Source organism: Eubalaena glacialis, chromosome 2, assembly GCF_028564815.1.
Source record: "Eubalaena glacialis isolate mEubGla1 chromosome 2, mEubGla1.1.hap2.+ XY, whole genome shotgun sequence".
In the NCBI taxonomy this organism is placed as follows: Eukaryota; Metazoa; Chordata; class Mammalia; order Artiodactyla; family Balaenidae; genus Eubalaena; species Eubalaena glacialis.
This window is the reverse complement of record NC_083717.1, coordinates 142,558,449-142,582,671: the sequence shown is the minus strand read 5'-3', so window position 1 is coordinate 142,582,671 and position 24,223 is coordinate 142,558,449. Positions and strand designations below refer to the sequence as shown.

The window sequence follows — 24,223 nt, the reverse complement described above, 5'->3', positions numbered from 1 at the left end:
CTAATACTAAACTCTCCAGAGTTGCTACGCTTCAGGATCCTGCCTCTCCCCATATGTTTCAAATAACTAACAATACCATTGTAATAAGATTTTCTATAACTCTTTAAAAAATAAGGATTGTGCATGTGTGTATGTATGGGTATGTGTGTATGTGTGTGCATGCACATTTCCCCTAAGAATTTCAAAATGCAAACACCGTGCTATTTTAACCTCACATTTGTTTTTAATACATGCTTTCTTCTTTCTCTATAGCTAGATTTGTAAAACATTTTCAATCCTGTTTTATTAGCATCTCCTCATTTATTATAGGTGAGTCAATAAAAAAAAGTGTGTATGTCAGTGCAGAAAAGGCAGTTTTTATTTACAGAGTATGATAAGAGATGTATTTATGCTTATTCATATTATGGACAAAAACAGTAGGCTTACCATATGGTATGATGGCGTGTTGAAAAATAAGTGCCTATTTCATATATGATTTACCCACAAGACTGTAAGTAATACAAGTCTTAGAATATGGGTCCAAATGGTCTGTTGTAGAGCTAACTAGCCTTTTTTTTTAATTGATGATAGAGGAAAGCCATAGCATGGACAAATTACTCAATACTACCAAATACTTCCAATATTTTACCTCCCTGTTTCATTATTATGCCCAAATTAAAATCTAGTATACGTGCTAACTTTATGAAAACCTATTGTTTTTGTGTTTTTTTAAACTAAAAATAGAAAGAGTTGATGTGTGAAAATGATCTTGAAATTTATATACTTTATAATTAAGCCTTTGATAATCAAGAGGTGATTATTCATTAATAGTTTTCTTACTTTGGTTGCTTAGTAACCTTGATTGGTGCTCCATCAATCAATCATGAGTTTATTAAGCACCTCTAAAATACTTTAAAATATCACATGTTGTGGGAGCTATTTTCTGAGGAAATAGATAAAGCCTAGTACTGACCTCAGAATGTTTTGGCTACATATGTAAAAGAGTAGACATTTTGTCATGACATAGATAGAATAAATCGGATACACTATAATTCAGAGACATGGAGGATGAATAAAAGATACAGAGATCAGGAGACTTAAGAGAACAGGAAGTTTCAGTTGGGTCTTAGCAGAATGGGAAATCATTGGATGGGTATTATGACGGGAAAGTCATTCCTGGAGTGAAGGAAGGAAAGCAAGCAGTAAGGAAGGAAGGCAAGGAGTAGGGAATGAGCCAAGTGTTAAGCAGACCAAGAGACCTATCAAAATTGAATAACGAGCTTTTCACAGAAGCACTATGGCTTAATAAGGGTTGGCAGGTAAAACGGAAAATAAACAATGGGATTTAGATGTTCTAGAAAATGGGGAGCTACTAAAGCTATTTGAATGGTAGAATAATAGGATCTTTAAGAAAGATTAATTCAGAAATGGTAAGATTTTTTTAGGAGGAGGAAGAAGCATTTGTCAATTAGATTTTAGTGATTCATTTATACGGGGGAAAATAATTCAGAAGGAAGTGCAGCAATGCAATATATTATTATATTAACCTTTGGCTCAGGGAAGTTGTGCATATTTTAAAACGACAACAATTGCAAAAATACTCTATGTGCTGCATATCATATAAATCACCATATTGTCTCTGTGTTTTTACAAAACAGGAAGTATCCATTGGCAACCTTCATTCCTTTCATGAGAAATGAGCTCTAGAGTGTCTCTGTCTTTCATCAAATATTGTTACCCGTCATGGTCTCTAAAAGAAAGCAAATACGAGCAAATCCATTAGTAAATGAGGAGTCTTTAGCCTGTTGGATTTGTTTTGTCACCTTGAATATTTTTCAAGCACATCTTACTATACATTTTAATTGACATATAATTATTAAGAAAATGGGTCAAGCTTATTAGTTTAGAAAGTATTTTGGAGATTTGGATTAGAATTATTTTTAAGTTGAAGGGAATTCTCAAATTTACCTTATATCATCATATGAATATTTCTCAATGATCACTTATTCTTAAAAATTCCATGTATTAAGGCAGTTATTCCAAATCTTAGTGTGTGCTCATCAAATCAGCTATGAGGTGCATGAGAATTAGAATAGTTCCACTATTAGTGTATGGAGGTTTTAAAATACAGATTACAGTATTGATATTTTTCTCACTTACATTGAAGATACTTAATTGAATGGAAGAGAATGGAGTGGAGTTACAAGATGCTGACAATTTCACTTAACCAAAGGCTTATCTTACTTATCCCATAGTCCATTATCAGAAGGTATTACTGATGTGCCATTGATAGTGGTTGCAATTGCAAACTATTCAGTTCTTTACTTCCATGTAAAATTATTTTGTGATTTTTCAAAACCTCAAAATCTGACTATCCACATGCAAGTCTCATGCTTACAAAGCTAATCTGTAAAGTGTTGGAAAAAAAAAATTGAGAACTGCTGACTCGGACACTGAGAAAGCACTCAAGTGTGATAGAGGTATCTTTCCTTTAAAACTATGTGGTCTGCAATAAGGATATAGCTAACCTTGGAGTTTCAATCAGTAGATCACCAAGGATGAAACTCACGTCAAGTCTATCATAATTTTTTTTACCTCACCTGTTGTTTTTGAAAGTTAAATAATACAATAAATTTGGTTCATTTGGATTAGTTGAGTCTACAAATTCACTATTTACTTGAGTCGTAACTTTTTTACGTGTGTTTATATATACCTAGTCAGCATGAGAATTCTTGATTTCTGATTTCTGGGGTTCACTTTCATAAACACAATATTTTTGGTCTTATTTACTTATGCTTTAAATATAGATTGTACACTCTACTCTAGAACATACATATGTGCTATAAAATACTTCTCCCCCTAAATTCAAATATGATTAAATTAGTGCCATACTTATTTTAAGATTCTTGAAAATATGAGTCTGGTTGTCCTTCTGGAGACAATTCTACTTATTACTTAGTTTATTATAAAAAATTATAATGTATTAAAAGAAGTATATCTTTTGTTTAAACATCTACTATTAAAGTGCGCTATGCATATTTACATATTTAAACCAATAAGTTCATAATAAGCATATTCTTATGTCTTTGTTTCAAACAGCATGATATTTTCTCATGTAGTTGAGATGAACTAACCTTCCCCTGTATTCTTCTGAGTAAGGAAAAATAAGCCAGCCATTTTCTGAGTAAAAACTGAAGATTAAATTTCCTCACCTTCTTTCCCAATGAAGAAATGGAAGCATTTATATTTTCTATACTTACTTTATTTTACACTCTGTGATACAGTGGAAAAGTTGACAGAGAACCAGTTTGTTCATATTACTTGTCTATTTTTTTTATGTTTGGAATGAGAAGTTTTGGTGCCATACCATGTTTTTTTAAGTTTCTCTGATTATAGCATCTCCTACAGTAGCATTTCAGGTAAGAAAAATCAAAGCAAGGACAGTGTATAGACTATACATCAAAGAATGTATCTTTGTGTTTTTATTAGGAGGGACTTTTTTCTAGCAAGTGCATTATGAATAAATCTCACAAGGTGCAGACATTTCAAATTTTTCTACTTAATTTAACGTTTTCATTGTGAGACTATTTTAAGAAAAAAATAATCTAGTTGATTAGAGAAGAGCATAAAAACATCATGACAAAATTAAATGCCATGTCCTCAAATTGGCTCTTTTGTTTGTTTTCTGTTCGTTTGTTTTTTAAATTTACAACTTATCTATCCAAATCTTAAATGAAAGAAGAAAGAAAAGGAAAACTATACGAATCCTTTTTTTACTCTCTTATCTCTCACACACCTTCACAAATTTGAAGATCTACTGCATCTGAAATCTATACTAACAATATATTTTAGAGGAGATTCTGCTAGTTGTATGGATTACTAATTATATAGAATTATTACATTTCATTGTTATTACTTTTTTTAAATGTTCATGATTTTTATCTATTACATTTATTTCTTTTATATTCACAGATTTTAATCTTTTTCCCTTCTTACCCTCTTGCCCTCTCTCCCCCTCTTCCTTCCTCAATTATTTCATGACTTCCTGGTCTGTGCCATCCAGGAAAGCAGGGCATCAGGCTTTAGAGATAGAGTTAGACACTCTGTGCCTTCAAGGAGCTATCTGGTCAGGGATATCGACATGGAAGAAGATACAGGGTGAAGCTTCGAGCACAGGTTAAATGGGTATACAACGTAATATGTGGTCAAGAAGAGTGAGCAACAAACTCAGCCTAGGGGTAGGCAAAGTATCATCACATAAGTGGTAACTTTGAACTGAATCTCAACACACGGGGCAGGTAGGGGGTGCTAGAAGACAAGGGCCTGACTTGCCAAATACAGGAAAGAACTGCAAGGGCACTGAGGTTCACTAGTCAGTGAAACTGTAAGTGATGAGTGTTGTAGGAGTGAGTGATTCTAGAGGAGCATTTCTAAGACTATGTTTCTAAAATACCATGTCCGGAGTGATACACTTGTTGTTATTAAAAAGTGGAGTTTTCATCAAATGAGCTTTGGATAATAGATTGCATTAACATTTTAATTTTCTCTGGGCTTCTTGAAGACTATAATATGCTAATATGCATAGCACATATTGTACAAGAATGAAAAATGAACAATATACAAAAAAAAAAAGTTTACCAATAATCCCACACTCAGAGAGAACCACTGTTAATATTTTGGTATAGTTCTTTCTGGGCTTTCTTTTCCTCTACATTTTTCCCCATGTAAATCTTGTTCTCTTCCATAAATCAGTGCTCAACTGCCTCACTGTCTTAATTTGTACATTTGGTATAAACATTTTTACTGAGTTCCTATTATGTGTAAAATAGAGTGTGGGATGCTGCAAGTTTAAAGATGAATCATGTATATTCTCCCTTTAAGAAACTCTCTGTTATCAGTCATTAGCATATGTCTTTTTTTATATAAAAATGTGATACTGTACATACTGCTCAGTAACATGTTTTACTCACTTTTTAAGAGTGGTTGTAGCTATTCATGCTATTCACTAGCATGTTTTTCTTGCTTAACAATATAAATATCATTGTCAATAAATGTGGGTCTATTACATCATCATTTAAAAAGGCTGCATCATAATCTATTATGTGACTGTACCACAATTTTTTTTAGTTAATCTGTCAGGCTGTTTTCAGTTATTTTTTTTTTTAATTAAAGCAGTATTATGGTGAGCACACTCATTGAGGATTGAAGTTTTTCATAGTTACAGGAAAATAATTTTATTTATGATGATAAAGTTTATGACACAGAAGCAGGAGGCCTGGAAGAATTAAACTGGCAGCAGAAAGACCACTTAGGACACTGTCACAAGAAGAGGTAAGGATGACTTATACTGAGAAAGCTACCTATAGCCATGAAAAGAAATAGGCTGATATGAGAGATATTTTTGATAGAGAAACCAAAGCTGCTGATTGGAAGTGGTGAGTTAGAAGATGGTGAAACAAAGAAAAGTCTATTGTTTTTAATTAGCAGATCAAGTGGTCTGATAATTAACTAACAACTAAGTCAAGAAATAAATAGTCCTTAGGTTTGGGGATTTGCAAGACTTTTGGAAAATAGTAGTAGGCTGCAATCATTGACTGGAAGAACCTTGGGGTAAAGTTACAATTCACATTATAAACATGCAAAACAGAGAGATATTCATGAGAACAAACAAAATCTCCTGACAGAAAAATTATGATAATAATTTAGAGCATTCTAGAGAATGGAAAATTTAATGTGGAGAGAGAGAGAGAAGTATATAAAAACTATGACAAGTTTTAAGACCTTCTTGTCCAAGAAAGTTGCAAAGAAAGGGTTAACTCTGAAATCAAGATTTTAAAAGCCTCATGGAAAAGATGGAAAATAAACTTTATTTTAATTAGGCTTTGGTGTTTATTTTAAAATGAGCAAATTTATTAAAAAATCAACTTGTAACTTACCTAGATTGAAACTGAGGTTTACATTTCTATAATTTTGATTGCATAGGGAGAAAAGTTTATCTAACAAATGAATAACATACATTAACAAGGGAGATTTTGAACTATCTAGCATGATAAACTTAAAAATATATAGCTAGTCAAGGATCTATTTTTGTTAGACTGGCCTAATGTAATAAGATCTTTGAATATTCATCTTGTTAAGTTAGAAAATAGATACTTATTATTAACCCTGCTTCTATCTTTAACTTTTTACTGTTTGTTCCTATAGTCAGAACACTAATAACCTTGGAGCTGGTAAAGTATAAATTCTTAGTTTCAAAAATGAAGAAATTCATACTCAGAGTGCTTAAGCTTGGCCAAGGTCATGTGGTTTGTTTTTGGAAGATATGAAATCTTCCGATTTCAAATAATAACATTCCATTAAATAATCTTTTAATGTATAATTTCTTTTCATTTATTTCACATAAATGTATCATAATTTGGATACTTATTTGGAGTGGTATATCTTATAAGAAGTTTTGACTTGTATACGGGAATTATTCTCATACAGGTAGATACAGATATTTAAAATAGACATATAAGATGTAAGACAGATAGATAAGGTAATTTGCAACATATGTGTTATTTACTCCCTCGCATTTCTACCTTGACTCTTTTTTATTGTCCCTGAGACAGTAACCAAGAGATGGGCAGGTAAAACTGGTCCAGTTTGTCCATAAGAACAGACTAATTATGAGCAAGAGGAGTCCAGTACTAACTCAGGTTATTCATTCCAGACACCATACTTTACTGGAGCCTGCTTCAGGGTTCATATCTCTACATTGGCCACCTGCTATAAATTGGCCTCAATTTGCGTTCTGTTCAAAGTATTTATCCTCTCATTCTCAGTGTTCTCATTTGTTAAATTTTAATATTAAATATTTGATCCTAGGATTGTCATGAGAATTAATGAAAATGTAAAATCCCTAACTATGCCTGGCACACAATAGGAGCATAATTAATGTTAAATGCTGAGCTTATTGCTGTTATTCTGTGTCCTTTCTCATGGAGGGTGAATAAATACTGCAGCTTCTTTCAATCCTATTGTTACTAGATGATGCTTATTTAGAATTGCATCATTCCCTGGTGGTTCACTTCAAAAAGAACAAATTATTTAACTAAATTATTTAGTTGTTTATATTTACAAGAGTAAATTATCTAATCATGTAGGTTTTAAAAATGCAGCCATTTTTAAACATGTTTTTTGTTAATGCCAATTCCTAGAATATATATATATCTGCTTCAAGAAGGTAGTGGTTAGTGTTTCATATTTTCTGATTTCTAAGATGCTAGCATTATTTACTTTGTTTTTTTTAATTAGAAGTAAATGAAGGAATTAAAAAGACATGAAGATATTTAAATAGCAAGATAACTAATTCTCATATCACTTTGTACTTAATTTTTCTCTGTGTAATAAAGAGGAACAACATTTCAATATTAGTTGAAAAATACTTTAAAAATTAATTATATTTGTTTTTGTTCCTGGGCACTGGAGCACAGTAATGCTAGAAGGGAGAATAAAACCTTTGCCTTTTTGTCCATATTCAGTAATAACTCCAAAGAGGGGAAGCATATGACATTTATCACAAGGATAGAATTATTCATATATTTCTGGTTATTCTTATTCTGCCATTCTAATTTAGCCCATGCTTTTTTGATAGATGTCCTATTGCATAAATACTTTTTAATTCATACACATTTGTATGAGAAGTAAAAGTCTTCCAGTGGAACAGGTGATATTGTTTGTAGGAAAACCCATTGAGTAGTACTTGCCTCTTATTAGTTCATTTTTCACCAAACCCTAACATAAATATATTCCAGCACAGTAAGGTAAGTTCCTGTAAAATCAATCTAATTTTCTCATAAATATCTTCAGTAAAATCAGAAATTAGCTTTACTTGAGAAAATTAAATTCTTAGATTATTGAAATATATTTTTGAAAACTCACTTAAAATTAATTTTACAGAAATAGTGGCAGCATCATGACAAACTATTTACAGTGATCTCAAAATCTTAAAGTGAAATCATTTGAAATTAAAATGTCAAAAAATATTAAAAGTCAAAAAGAACAATACACTGGATGGTCAGAGTGTGGCATTGTAGTCAGTTGTTCCATTTCATTTCCTCGAGGGAGAGAACGAATCCTAAACCTTAAGAGTTTGGCAGCAGTTTCTAAACCAAATTTAGAACTTCTGGTTTTATATCAGAGGTTCTTTTTCTCTTTCCTATTGCATTTACTGTGCCTGCTAAGTCTATAATGTCTCTTATCCCTTTCTTATAGCATCCTTGGATAAGAGAGAACAGCATAGGAAGCAGAAGACTGAAAAGCTAAACCTTACCTCAGCAAGTAGGATCACTCTTCTGTGAAATGCAGATCTTAAAGACCCAGTTAATGGCTGATAATGACAAGTCATTGAGTAGATTGTTCTTATGTTGACCATTTGCGTTCCAATGTAATGCTTTATTTATTTTGCTAATGTTTGAAGACCTCATTTGAGAAAGTTCTACGAAAACAATTTAGAATTATTTTAAGTGAGGGTAAGTGCCACTTATCCCCAAGGTCTCTGTAATTTTTGTCATCTGAATTGTCACACATCTTCAACCAGCAGAAGTTGTTTCCTTATGATTTTCTGTGTTTGAATATGCTTTACCAGTACATACTAACCTTGAAAAATTTTCTTTTTCCCATTTCAAGTTCCACCCAATCTGACTGTTCCACAGGAAAAATCACCTTTGGTCACCAGAGAAGGAGACACAATAGAACTGCAGTGTCAAGTAACTGGAAAACCTAAACCCATCATCCTTTGGTCTAGAGCGGATAAAGAAGTTGCAATGCCTGATGGGTCAATGCAAATGGAGAGTTATGATGGAACACTGAGGATTGTGAATGTATCTAGGGAAATGTCAGGAATGTACCGATGTCAGACCAGCCAGTACAATGGATTTAATGTGAAACCAAGAGAAGCCTTGGTGCAGCTCATCGTGCAGTGTAAGTACATTTTTTTTCTATGTATTTCGAGATTGGGGGGACAAGGGAAGAAAATGAGGTGATTTTTGGAATTGGATTAGTAAACAATATTTCTACATTATTGCTACCCAATTTAAACTATAATTTCCCTATGTCTGCCTATTACTTGAACTAATTAATACACACTAATGGAAAAGAATTGTATTAGTGTGTGTGTGATGATTATGATGGTGTTATGTCATTGGTTAATGCCAAAGAATCAACAAGCCTAATGGTTAAATACTGGCCATGTACAATGAAGCAAAATGGAGATTGGAAGTAATTGCTAATTCAGATTATAATACTCTTTTGTTTTCATAGTTTATGTTTCTGCTTCAGCAATTGCGTGTCCTTTGCCCAAATTATCCACCTATTTCAAGGCATCCCTTTGCTTAAATTGTGGAGACCTAATCATTGCAATGCTGTGTGCAATCTGAAGTTGTAAGAAAAGATTACATAATTATCTAGTAATATATAGATAATTCAGGCAGATATTAGGAGCTAAAGTTTTGCTTGACTTTCTCCACAGATAATTGTTTAACTGTGAGAGCTGAATATGATAGACTTTTAACTATTTTCAATGAAATCACTGTTAGAGTTCTAACAAAAGAAATGCAGACATACTGTGCTTTGTATTTGCTTTTAGTATTAAAAATACCTAAATTCATGATATTAAGAAGTTTAACAATGTCACTGGTGTTAGGTTATTAGAGGATGATGCCCTGGTATTTTGGATAGCAGGTAGTGTGGATATTGTTACAGAGAAGAAGCAAACTAAACACAATCTGTTCAAACTCCAGGAGTGTTGCTGTACATTTTAGTTGATGTATTATTTGTTAACTACATGGTGGCAAAGTCTTCAAGAAAAAGAATGAAGTAGATGAAACTATACACTTCAATAAACAATGATGTTGTTTTCTTTCTGTGGTTCTTCTGTAACTTGGAAAATAGCAATTAGTCCAAAATGTCTATTTTTATATAAGACTTAAGGATGCTGGCAGATTAGATTATCTGACTTTAGATTTGGAAGGTTAACTGAGATACGGAAGGATTACGTTTGGGGCAGGTAACAACACGTGCGCTTTTGTATGAGGGGTGTGAGTGGTGAGAGGAGCAATGTTCTGGGTGCTGCTGAACCATTCCCTGTCCCTGTTCTTTAGAAACTCAGATTTCAGTCTGCTGTGTATCCTGTAAATATGCAAACTTATATTTGTCAAATATCTTGGCTGATTTCCAATTGATTACTAGTTTTATCTCTAAAGAATGCAGCTTTTAGGTGGCAAGTTCCATTCCACAGTTTAATATTACATTTTTTCCTCACTGGCCTTTATACTCATGATAATAAGCTCATGGGTAGGAGGTTCACGTGAAAACAGGTTTCAGAAAGAAAAAAAATTTTTTTTTTTAACCAAACCTCTCCTTAATTCTCCAAAAAATAAGAGACACGCTCAGGTAACCACAGAGGAAATTGATACAGTTTGGAGAACCTCATTCGTATTGGTAATCACAGGATTGTGTGCTTCCTCCGGAGTTATGCACCAAGCTTCAGTGTTCCTACAGCCACAGGGCAATTCGTTTTCACCCTGCTCACACTCTCTGGGGAAGCTGTGAAACCCACTGGCTCTAGGGAATTCTAAATTAAAGGTTCAAGGACCAGGATCTCTTATCTCCATAGAATATACTAACTTCCAGGATTCTATTGACAACCTAAATTTCCTTTTTTTTTTTCTTTTGCTTCCTAATAAATTTCATAGATAATATTAATAAGTTCAGCACAGGATCTTAAAATTCAATCCTATAATAGCACATGAAGATAAATACTGACACAGTTGTCTCTAGTGTCACAAGGATGTAATTGACTGAACGCCATCAATAGACATAGGCAAAGCCGAGTTCATTTAATGTAGAGAAAAAGATCTGCATCCCAAGGTGACTTTGCAGAGCAGAGGGTATAATCTAACAGCACTTCGTCTCAGAGGCAACTTCCCTGGCCTACCCAGAAAGGTGGCTGCATGCCAGCAGTCTTGCCAGTTTCAGATGAGTATGCCATCATGTCTTTCAAAAAGCTTCACTTCATGGATTCCCAACTCTTCTGAAGAATCTAGTTATGTGTCTGAGCATTTGCCAGGTACGAAAACTAGTAAGAGCTCCAGAATATTTCTGAGTCAAGCATTCATTTTCCAGGCACATAATCCCTGCTAGCAGGTCCAGCTTGCAAGCCTACCTAAGCATTATTCCTGCAAAACTAGCCATGTAGGAATCCTGATACATTTTTAAAATCATAAATATTTTAACTTTTATGGTGACTTCTTAAAAGTATGAAAATAATATGGTATTTGTGCTTAACTGGGATAGCCATGCTACAAGTGAGAATTCATATAGAATATAAAATACTAAGTTATTTTCATACACACATGCACACAAATATACATATATATGTGCATGTGTTTATGTCATCCTCAGCAATTAGTTACATCGTTGCAGCTAACAAGCTATGCTTTGTATATTTTGTATTCCCAGCATAATATATTTTACATTATAGCTATTCAGAAAATGTGTTGAGTAAATATGTTATGATAACAAATGTAATAAGAATATATATATATACACACACACACACATCTTGCTTCTTGCATAACTAGTCCTTATTATTTAGGTTTCAGGATTATCTGAGGACTTGTTGCATAACAGTTGTTTTTTATTTTTTAATCTTTGCTGGAGTATAATCGCTTTAAAATGGTGTGTTTGTTAGTTTCTCCTTTGTAACAAAGTGTCAGCTATACATATACATATACACCCATATCTCCTCCCTCTTGCGTCTCCCTCCCACCCTCCCTACCCCACCCCTCTAGGTGGTCACAAAGCACTGAGCTGATCTCCCTATACTATGCGGCTGCTTCCCGCTAGCTATCTATTTTATATTTGGTAGTATATAATAAAGTCCATGCAACCCTCTCACTTCGTCCCAGCTTACCCTTCCCCCTCCCCATGTCCTCAAGTCCATTCTTTTTTTTTTTTTTTTCTCAAGTCCATTCTTTACGTCTGCGTCTCTATTCCCGTCCTGCCCCTAGATTCTTCAGAACCTTTTTTTTTTTTTTTTTTAGATTCCACATATATGTGTTAACATATAGTATTTGTTTTTCTCTTTCTGACTTACTTCACTCTGTATGACAGACTCTAGGGCCATCCACCTCACTACATATAACTCAATTTTGTTTCTTTTTATGGCTGAGTAATATTCCATTGTATATATCTGCCATATCTTCTTTACCCATTCATCTGTCAATGGACACTTAGGTTGCTTCCATGTCTTGGCTATTCTAAATAGAGCTGCAATGAACATTGTGCTACATGACTCTTTGAATTATGATTTTCCCCGGGTATATGCACAGTAGTGGGATTGCTGGGTTGCATGGTAGTTCTATTCTTAGTTTTTTAAGGAAACTCCATACTGTTCTCCATAGTGGCTGTATCAATTTACATTCCCACCAACAATGAAAGAGGGTTCCCTTTTCTCCACACACTCTCCAGCATTGATTATTTGGAGATTTTTTGATGATGGCTCTTCTGACTGGTGTGAGGTGACACGTCATTGTATTTTGATTTGCATTTCTCTAATGATTAGTGATGTTGAGCATTCTTTCATGTGTTTGTGGGCAATCTGTGTATCTTCTTTGGAGAAATGTATATGTAGGTCTTCTGCCCATTTTTGGATACTTTTTTTATTTTTATATTGAGCTGCATGAGCTGTTTATATACTTTGGAGATTAATCCTTTGTCCATTGATTCATTTGCAAATATTTTCTCCCATCCTGAGGGTTGTCTTTTCGTCTTGTTTATGGTTTCCTTTGCTGTGAAAAAGCTTTGAAGTTTCATTAGGTCCCATTTGTTTATTTTTGTTTTTATTTCCATTTCTCTAGGAGGTGGGTCAAAAAGGCTCTTGCTCTGATTTATGTCATAGAGTGTTCTGCCTATGTTTTCCTCTAAGAGTTTTATAGTGTCTGGCCTTATATTGAGCTCTTTAATTGATTTTGAGTTTATTTTTGTGTATGGTGTTAGGGAGTGTTCTAATTTCATTCTTTTACATGTAGCTGTCCAGTTTTCCCAGCACCACTTATTGAAGAGGCTGTTTTTTCTCCATTGTATATTCTCACCTCCTTTATCAAAAATAAGGTGACCATAGGTGTGTGGGTTTATCTCTGGGCTTTCTATCCTGTTCCATTGATCTATATGTCTGTGTTTGTGCCAGTACCATACTGTCTTGATTACTGTAGCTTTGTAGTATAGTCTGAAGTCCAGGAGCCTGATTCCTCCAACTCCGTTTTTCTTTCTCAAGATTTCTTTGACTCTTCAGGGTCTTTTGTGTTTCCATACAAATTGTGAAATTTTTGCTCTAGTTCTATGAAAAATGCCATTGGTAGTTTGATAGGGATTGCATTGAATCTGTAGATTGCTTTGGGTAGTATAGTCATTTTCACAATGTTGATTCTTCCAATCCAAGAACATGGTATATCTCTCCATCTATTTGTATCATCTTTAATTTCTTTCATCAATGTCTTATAGTTTTCTGCATACAGGTCTTTTGTCTCCTTCCATAGGTTTATTTCTAGGTATTTTATTCTTTTTGTTGCAATGGTAAATGGGAGTGTTTCCTTAATTTCTCTTTCAGATTTTTCATCATTAGTGTTTAGGAATGCAAGAGATTTCTGTGCATTAATTTTGTATCCTGTTACTTTTCTTTAAATTCATTGATTAGCTCTAGTAGTTTTCAGGTAGAGTCTTTAGGATTCTCTATGTATAGTATCATGTCATCTGCAAACAGTGACAGCTTTACTTCTTCTTTTCCCATTTGGATTCCTTTTATTATTTTTCTTCTCTGATTGCTGTGGCTAAAACTTCCAAAACTATGTTGAATAATAGTGATGAGAGTGGGCAACCTTGTCTTGTTCCTGATCTTGCTGGAAATGGTTTCAGTTTTTTACCATTGAGAACGATGTTGGCCAGGGGCATGTCATATATGGCCTTTATTATGTTGACGTAAATTCCCTCTATGCATACTTTCTGGAGGGTTTTTATCATAAATGGGTGTTGAATTTTGTCAAAAGCTTTTTCTGCATCTATTGAGATTATCATATGGTTTCTTTCCTTCAGTTTGAGAATTTGGTGTATCACATTGATTAATTTGAGTATATTGAATAATCCTTGCATCCGTGGGATAAACCCCACTTGATCATGTTGTATGATCCTTTTAATGTGCTGTTGAATTCTCTTTGCTAGTATTTTGTTGAGGATTTTTGCATCTATGTTCATCAGTGATATTGACCTGTAGTTTTCTTTCTTTGTGACATCTTTGTCTGGTTTTGGTATCAGGGTGATGGTGGCCTCTTAGAATGAGTTTGGGAGTGTTCCTCCCTCTGCTATATTTTGGAAGAGTTTGAAAAGGATAGTGTTAGCTCTTCTCTAAATGTTTGATAGAATTCAACTGTGAAGCCATCTGGTCCTGGGCTTTTGTTTGTTGGAAGATTTTTAATCACAGTTTCAATTTCAGTGCTTGTGATTGGTATGTTTATATTTTCTGTTTCTTCCTGTTTCAGTTTCGGAAGGTTGTGGTTTTCTAAGAATTTGTCCATTTCTTCCAGGTTGTCTGTTTTTTTTTTGGCATATAGTTGCTTGTAGTAATCTCTTATGATCCTTTGTATTTCTGCAGTGTCAGTTGTTACTTCTCTTTTTTCATTTCTAATTCTGTTGATTTGAGTCTTCTCCCTTTTTTTCTTGATGAGTCCGGCTAATGGTTTATCAATTTTCTTTATCTTATTAAAGAACCAGCTTTTGGTTTTATTGATCTTTGCTATTGTTTCCTTCATTTCTTTTTCATTTATTTCTGATCTGATCTCCATGATTTCTTTCCTTCTGCTAACTTTGGGGGTTTTTTTGTTCTTCTTTCTCTAATTGCTTTAGGTGTAAGGTTAGGTTGTTTATTTGAGATGTTTCTTGTTTCTTGAAGTAGGATTGTATTGCTGTAAACTTCTGTCTTAGAACTGCTTTTGCTGCATCCCATAGGTTTTGGGTCTTTGTTTTTTCATTGTCATTTGTTTCTAGGTATTTTTTGATTTCCTCTTTGATTTCTTCAGTGATATCTTGGTCATTAAGTAGTGTATTGTTTATCCTCCATGTGTTTGTATTTTTTATAGAATTTTTCCTGTAATTGATATCTAGTCTCATAGCATTGTGGTCAGAAAAGACACTTGATATGATTTCAATTTTCTTAAATTTACCAAAGCTTCATTTGTGACCCGAGATATGATCTATCCTGGAGAATGTTCCATGAGCACTTGAGAAGAAAGTGTATTCTGTTGTTTTTGGATGGAATGTCCTATAAATATCCATTAAGTCCATCTTGTTTAATGTATCATTTAAAGCTTGTATTTCCTTATTTATTTTCATTTTGGATGATCTGTCCATGGTGAAAGTGGGGTGTTAACATCCCCTACTATGATTGTGTTACTGTCAATTTCCCCTTTTATGGCTGTTAACATTTGCCTTATGTATTGAGGTGCTCCTATGTTGGTGCATAAATATTTACAGTTCTCATATCTTCTTCTTGGATTGATCCCTTGATCATTAGGTAGTTTCCCTCTTTGTGTCTTTGTAATAGTCTTTATTTTAAAGTCTATTTTGTCTGATATGAGATTTGCTACTCCAGCTCTCTTTTGATATGCATTTGCATGGAATATCTTTTTCCCTCCCCTCACTTTCAGTCTGTATGTGTCCCTAGGTCTGAAGTGGGTCTCTTGTAGACAGCATATATATAGGTCTTGTTTTTGTATCCATTCAGCCAGTCTGTGTCTTTTGGCTGGAGCATTTAATCCATTTACATTTAAGGTAATTATCGATATGTATGTTCCTATTACCATTTTCTTAATTGTTTTGGGTTTGTTATTGTAGATCTTTTCCTTCTCTTGTGTTTCCTGCCTAGAGAAGTTCCTTTAGTATTTGTTGTAAAGCTGGTTTTATGGTGCTGAATTCTCTTAGCTTTTGCTTGTCTGTAAAGGTTTTAATTTCTCCGTCAAATCTGAATGAGATCCTTGCTGGGTAGAGTAATCTTGGTTGTAGGTTTTTCCCTGTCATCACTTTAAACATGTCCTGCCACTCCCTTCTAGCTTGCAGAGTTTGTGCTGAAAGATCAGCTGTTAACTTTATGGGGATTCCTGTGTATGTTATTTGTTGTTTTTCCCTTGCTTCTTTTAATATTTTTTCTTTGTGTTTAATTTTTGATAGTTTGATTAATATGTGTCTTGGCATGTTTCTCCTTGGATTTATCCTGTATGGGACTCTCTGCACTTCTTGGACTTGATTAACTATTTCCTCTCCCATATTAGGGAAGTTTTCAACTATAATCTCTTCGAATATTTTCTCAGTCCCTTTCTTTTTCTCTTCTTCTTCTGGGGCCCCTATAATTCAAATGTTGGTGCGTTTAATGTTGTCCCAGATGCCTCTGAGACTGTCCTCAATTCTTTTCATTCTTTTTATTCTGCTCTGCAGTAGTTATTTCCACTATTTTATCTTCCAGTTCACTTATACGTTCTTTTGCTTCAGTTATTCTGCTATTGATTCCTTCTAGAAAATTTTTAATTTCTTTTATTGTGCTGTTCATCATTGTTTGTTTGCTCTTTAGTTCTTCTAGGTCCTTCTTAAACGTTTCTTGTATATTCTCCATTCTATTTCCAAGATTTTGGATCATCTCTACTATCATTAGTCTGAATTCTTTTTCAGGTAGACTGCCTATTTCCTCTTCATTTGTTTGGTCTGGTGGGTTTTTACCTTGCTCCTTCATCTGCTGTGTGTTTCTCGGTCTTCTCATTTTGCTTAACTTACTGTGTTTGGGGTCTCCTTTTCGCAGGCTGCAGGTTCGTAGCTCCCGTTTTTTTTGGTGTCTGCCCCCAGTCGCTAAGGTTGGTTCAGTGGGTTGTGTAGGCTTCCTGGTGGAGGTTGCCTGTGTTCTGGAGGATGAGGCTGGATCTTTTCTTTCTGGTGAGAAGGACCGCATCCGGTGTTGTGTTTTGGGTTTTCTGTGACCTTATGATTTTAGGCAGCCTCTCTGCTAATGGGTGGGGTTGTGTTTCTGTCTTGCTAGTTTTTTGGCATAGAGTGTCCAGCACTGTAGGTTGCTGGTCGTTGAGTGCAGCTGGGTCTTAGCGTTGAGATGGAGATCTCTTTGAGAGCTTTTGCTGTTCGATATTACGTGGAGCCGGGAGGTCTCTGGTGGACCAATGTCCTGAACTTGAATCTCCCACCTCAGAGGCACAGGCCTGACACCCAGCCGGAGCACCAATACCCTGTCAGCCACATGGCTCAGAAGAAAAGTGAGAAAGAGAAAGAAAGAAAGAAAGAAGAGAGGAACCAAACCGAAAAACAAATCCACCAATGATAACAAGCGCTAAAAATTATACTTAAAAAAAATAATAATAAAATAAAAATAACGGACAGACAGAACCCTAGGATAAATGGTAAAAGCAAAGCTATACAGACAAAATCACACACAGAAGTATACACATAACACTCACAAAAAGAGAAAAAGGAAAAAAATACATATGTCGTTGCTCCCAGAGTCCAGCGCCTCAATTTTGGGATGATTCGTTTTCTATTCAGGTATTCCACAGGTACAGGGTACATCAAGTTGATTGTGGAGATTTAATCTGCTGCTCCTGAGGCTGCTGGGAGAGATTTCCCTTATCTTCTTTGTTTGCACAGCTCCTGGGGTTCAGCTTTGGATTTGCCCCATCTCTGCGTGTAGGCCGCCTGAGGGCATCTGTTCCCCACCCAGACAGGACAGGGTTAAAGGAGCACCTGATTCGGGGGCTCTGGCTCACTCAGGCAGGGGGGAGGGAGGGGTACGGAGTGTGGGGTGAGCCTGTGGCGGCAGAGGCCAGCATGACGTTGCAACAGCCTGAGGCCCGGTGTGTTCTCCCGGGGAAATTGTCCCTGGATCACGGGACCCTGGCAGCGGCAGGCTGCACAGGCTCCCGGGAGGGGAGGTGTGGATAGTGACCTGTGCTTGCACACGGGCTTCTTGGTGGCTCCAGCATCAGCCTTAGCATTTTATGCCTGTCTCTGGGGTCCGCGCTGATAGCCGCGGCTTGTGCGTACCTCTGGAGCTGGTTTAGGTGGCGCTCTGAATCCCCTCTCCTCGCGCACCCTGAAACAATGGTCTCTTGCCTCTTAGGCAGTTCCAGACCTTTTCCTGGACTCCCTCCCGGCTAGCTGTGGCGCACTAGCCCCCTTCAGGCTGTGTTCACGCAGCCAACCCCAGTCCTTTCCTTGGGATCTGACCTCCGAAACCTGAGCCTCAGCTCCCAGCCCCCACCCACCCCGGCGGGTGAGCAGACAAGCCTCTCAGGCTGGTGAGTGCTGGTCGGCACTGATCCTCTGTGCAGGAATCTCTCTGCTTTGCCCTCTGCACCCCTGTTGCTGCACTGTCCTATGTGGCTCTGAAGCTTCCCCCCCACCACCCTCTCTCTCCACCAGTGAAGGGGCTTTCTAGTGTGTGGAATTTTTTCCTCCTTCACAGCTCCCTCCCAGTGGTGCAGGTCTCCTCCCTATTCTTTTGTCTTTGTTTTTTCTTTTGCCCTACCCAGGTTCGTGGGGAGTTTCTTGCCTTTTGGAAAGTCTGAGGTCTTCTGCCAGTGTTCAGTAGGTGTTCTGTAGGAGTTGTTCCACATGTAGATGTATTTCTGATGTATTTGTGGGGAGGAAGGTGATCTCCACGTCTTATTCTTCTGCCATCTTGAAGGTCTCTCGCATAATAGTTTGATAGCTGAAAACATCCAAGTGTATGAAGGGAGAAGATGTCAATTATTCTAACCCTTACAAGACACTTTTCAGCACTTGAATGCTACACTTTAGTTTATTAAGATCTCCTTTCTTAAAATGGTTATTACACTGGCAAATTGTAGGACAGTCTATTCTAGGACAAAATATGTATATATATGCACACACAATATGTATACGTAAACACATATATTTATATATAATTAATCAGTTTTGAAATATAAAAGAATGAAACAGAGATGGTCATAATAAATAAGAAACAAAAACAAATGTGTCTCTAAGGCATTTTTTTTTCTCATTAAGTTTTAGTTGTGTCCAATTAAACAATAACCAATCAGAAGGATTAAAGGACCAAAGAAGAAATTGTATTAGGCCTTTGATGAGCGTAGGTTTAAGGACCTAAATATAAATAGTATAAATGTTTTCATATTACATAAAAAAGTTGAACAGTACATTTAATTTAATGTTCTGAATCTTCAAATGAGATTTATTCTTAGCCCATGTGTTAAAATAATAGAGCAGTTCTTTTATTAAAACTTTTTCAATTATTTACTATCTCCAATTAATTTTCTTCTTAAAATGTGTGGATAAAGATTTAACAAGTGACAGAAGCCTAGAGGTATTTTACAGCATTTTATATCTTATTAAGAGTAGCTTAATCACCGTAATGAAATGGTTTAAATTATTAAATTTTTGTGCACATTGCTCATTCCTTGAAAGCTGAAGGTTTATTTTATAATATTTTTAATTTCTATGATTGCCAATTACTACAAATGATATAGACCAGAATAGGAAGTTGCAAATATAAGATTTTGAAAAATAGTGGTTTAAAATTCATCTAAATTTTTTTAAAATGCTAGATGAAATTGCAACGTATATTGTAGAGTTTTTAACAGACCTTTGAATATTCAGCCACTATTTAATTTAATTTCATTTACATGTTTTTGAAAATGTATAACAGTTCTTTTAACTTTCTTGCTTATATTTATGTGAAGCAGTATTAGGATAGAATCATTGAAAATAAAAATGTTGGATAGGTTAATTGATTAATATCATTTAAAAATTATAGTATGTATAGAGCTTATTGAACAAAACTCGAACAATTTCCTAAACAAAATAGCAGTAGTAAAAGCTATTTTTAAACATCAGTAGAATACTGATCATTTGAATATTGATTAAATAAAAATGCCTTTGGAAGAATATATTCAAATATTAAATGAAGAAACTAAGATATGCCTATTGTCTTCCTAAAAGAAATTATTGCTCTTTCTTATATTTGTGTTATAGATGTATACATATTGCATACTGTGATTTTAATTTCATAAACTGTTACATTTTATTTTTAATAAAAGCTATACTTTAAATGATTTTATCTCAAAGCACTAGTAAAATCTTTTAGAGAAGTGAGTGTATTTTGAAGTACATTTCCTTGAAAATCAGATGAAGAAGATAAATACTGTATTGGATGTTAGTTTTATATTAAAAGCTTTATTATCTATAGACACATTTATTGTACCTACAAGTAAAGATAAGATATTTCTGTCATAAAATATAAAATACGCACTAAAAACCAAAAACTGACAATAATGTTAAAATGTATTAAGTAACCATCTTTCAGCTGCCTTCAAATGAGATTTCATGCACCCTTTACTTACAATTTCTATTTACCAAATGAAGAAAAATTATGAAAGAAAATAATCAGAGCTATTGAAAGACCCCATGTTCCTCACCTATTTCCAAAGTAAGACCGAATTTTGTGAAGAGGAGGGAGCCATAGATCAGAGCTTTATCGCTTACTCTTTTTCTCAAGTAATTTAGTGAAGTGTGTATGATTATTACTTTCAATCAAAATGAATATTCAACCAAAGCAGAACACCGTGGACCTTATAAACAAAAAGAAAATTAAAGATAGATTGGAATGTAATGTAACAGATATGCTCACTATTGTTAGATGAATAACTGAGTAATTTTCTGTAGTGTTGAGATATACAGAATGACTGTGTTGAGCAACTACAACTACTTTTTGGATTTTTTCAAAAGCAAGATTGCTCTGCAAATATTGTGACTAGAGATTGATCTAAAGCTAATATAAGAGACTAATATAAGCTAATAATATAAGAGGTAAATATTGATTAAAGAGGAAACAAGGAAGCAGTTTGCCATATTCACACAGGAAGATGTTAAAGACTATCCAAAGGAATTTATAAGTGAATGGATAAGAATTTTAACTTAAAAGAACAATAAAATGCCTTCTAGCATAGCCTAGAATGCTCTACTTATTCAGATGTGTTCCTTTTTTTTTTTTTTGTATTAATTCAGCCCATCTCTTCTTAGCCTCATAGACATGGTAATTTGGTGTTGCCTCTGTAGTAGATTCCTATTCCTCCCTTCTCCTGTTCCCACCAACTCTTCAATTCTTTTTCACCATTTAAGTCTTGCCTCAGTCCTCCCTCTTTAGGAAGCCTCTTGGTGACTGAGAAGAGGGCCCTTCTTGATAGCCCTGTGGACACTGGCATTTAGTCTGCACAAGTTAGAACTTCAAAGCAAAACTTCATGTTGAACATATATATTAGATGATAAACTTCTTTCAGAATCATTGGTTATTATTTCACTGTTGCCTTCATCAAAACTCTCTTTACTATTGCTTATAGAATTAGTTTGAGTGTTAATTTAATACTATATATATGGCCCTTGTCCAATATCTTAATTTCTCTGAGCTTTAGTTTTCTATTTCCAAGAAAAGAAAAATGTTTTCCATTTTCAATTAACATTTATTTGAAATAATTTTGCAAAGCAACTAGAACATTGCTCACCATGCAGCACAAAATGGAAATTATGATTATCATTTTAATATATCATTTCTGGTATATTTTAATGTAAAGAATCCATTTTCTTATTTGTAATTATTGCTCCTATACCCCATTTTACTGTTTACTATTTTCTTTATTTTTTTTTTTTCTAAAGACTGTTGATCCATTCCTACTATAACTTAAGCGCTTTGTGAGCCTAAGCAACTCTTACATTTCTAACACCACAGCAGCTGTAAAATTGGTAGATTCTTGATTAACTGATCCATTCTGATCCATTTCCCAAGTCTCTGTACTTGGGAAAAGTTTAAAGCTAAACCTCTGCTAATAAGAAATTTTAAATTTTATCTTCTCAACTGAATGTAGGTTGGGGAAAGCTTTTACGTTTACTAAGAAAATGCTTAATATTTTAAGCATTCATTTTTCATATTTTAACATTAATGATTATTAAATAGAACTCAGCATTTATTACACACTGTTCCTTTATTTGGATTAAGTGGTCATATTTGTTCTTCTGATGTTTGCAGCAGTTATTAGAAACATTAATCAACTGAACCTTGAGGCAGTGTTAATATTTTGAAAACATTAATATTTGTGCTATTTTCTTCCATCCTACCTTCCCCACCCCCGGGTAGTTAAGATCTTTTCTTTAAAAAGAAGAAACAATAGCCGTATACGATGGAGTATAATTTAAACTGTATAAAATAAACTCTAAAATTTTTATTTCAAGTCAATATGTCATATAAATATACTTCACCTCATTTCCCAGTGGATTTGATGAGAAATTATAATGGAGTTGCATTGAAAACAGATTTGTTTAAACATTTTATTTTTATGTTCCTCTTGAATATTTGAAATTTGAACTTCCCAAGTGAATATGATATTTTGCAGAGTCTTTATGATGAATATACTTTAGCTGAACTGCTCCTGCCTTCCTGGGCTATCCCCTTTCTCCCCGTTTCTCACTCTTTCAGAGAATACAGCAAGGTATTTAATCTAAGGAAATTGTCAAAGACAATAGAAACTCTCCCATTCTAAAGAGCTTCTCAATTTAGAGCACAGACACGATGTCTTTACTGAGCCATGGATCACAGATTACCTGGAAAGAGGATCGGTTTGTCAAGTATATGCATCTTGTAAAGAAAATACATGCATAATTTTTCCCCTGGTTCCATCTCTGCTTCTATCTTAATGTAGATACAACCATAGTTTAATATTTAGAAAAAAAACCTTTCATTAATAGTTTTATTTTCAGCATCTATGCAAAGAAGTGAGATAGGGACCAGCCAGCTTAAACAGAATGATTAAAAGTATTGACAGCTTAACTCAGACAAGTTTTTGTTTATTGATGTTGTCAGCTAAGTACTTCTGCCCACCCCTGTTGTGCAGAAATGAATTTAAGATGATTGTAGTATTTCCATGATACTGAAAAGATCATTTTCTCCCTTGAAAGCCTTCAGATATGTGATTAGATTAAATGTATTTTGAATGAAGAAGGTTTATGTTGCCTCTTTCCCTGGGTCTTCTCTCCTTCCCCCTTCCTCACTTTATGGAAATATATTCTCTAAGAGAGGTGAACATAAACACGTTTGTAAATATATATGTGTAACTACAAAAACCTGTGCCTTTTTAATCTTTCTTAGTTAAAAAAGGATTTATCTCTCATCCAAAAATAAATGTATTCTTCCCAAATATAGAATTTATTGTCTATAAATTGTCTAAACACTGTGCTTTTCTCCCATGAAAATAAAAAGGTAATAATAATAAACCATTAAAATAAATCACACATAGAGGTTTACAATAATATATCCCATGAATGTGCTTGTAACTTGATCAATTTATTTTATAAATATACTCCCCTATGAAATGTTTAGTGCAGAGGAAAACATAAGGTATGCAAAAGACATGACTCTCCGGTTAGGAAAAAAAGCACAAGCACTTCAGAAGTTAGGTAACAATGTAAGAAATTGAATGGCAAAAAGGCACTTCAGTCAGTGCATGATAAAATCATCAGGAAGTGAGAAATCAAAGGCCAGTATTGTGAAAGGAAGACATGACTTCCTATCTCTCCAGCAAGAGAGACACAGTTACCAAAGTTTAATCCATTTACAGACATTGTTCATATAGAATTTTAGCTTACATGTTGTTGTTAGCAATTTTATCTTTATTTATTATCAATTGTTTGATCCAATATCATATTTTAATATTTAATACCAGCCAAAGATTTTTGCATATATTATATTATTTGGGGTTATATTATATTATACTATATTATATTATGTTAATAACTCTTAACCTAGTAGTGAACTCCTCTATTATATAACCTACCAGAGGGTCTTCTTGGTTCAACTACATTCAAACTCGTGGCGTTACTGTAGACACATATGGAATCAAATTCACTTTGCAGATATAAGACAGGAACCACAGCTTGCCAGCATGTCCTCCCATCCCTACTTCTGGGGATGCTTGAAAATTCTGAAAACATTTTTGATTGTCATAATTGGGGAAGGAGGGATACCACTGGCGTCTGCTGCGTAGAGGCCAGAGGTGCTGCTAAATGTCTCAAACGCATAGAACTCCCAACAGGGAATTATTCTGCCCAAAATGGAATTTTCTGTTGTGTGTGG

The 24,223-nt window shown here is 34.5% G+C and overlaps 1 protein-coding gene across 1 annotated transcript in view; it reads left to right on the top strand.

The window, feature by feature from the left end:
* Positions 1-24,223, top strand: part of MDGA2 (MAM domain containing glycosylphosphatidylinositol anchor 2) — an 811,172-nt gene that overhangs the window by 611,537 nt on the left and 175,412 nt on the right. Inside the window, exon 8 of the mRNA XM_061182503.1 lies at positions 8,650-8,943. Coding sequence (XP_061038486.1) covers positions 8,650-8,943 — 294 coding nt within the window. The remainder of the gene's footprint in view (positions 1-8,649; positions 8,944-24,223) is intronic.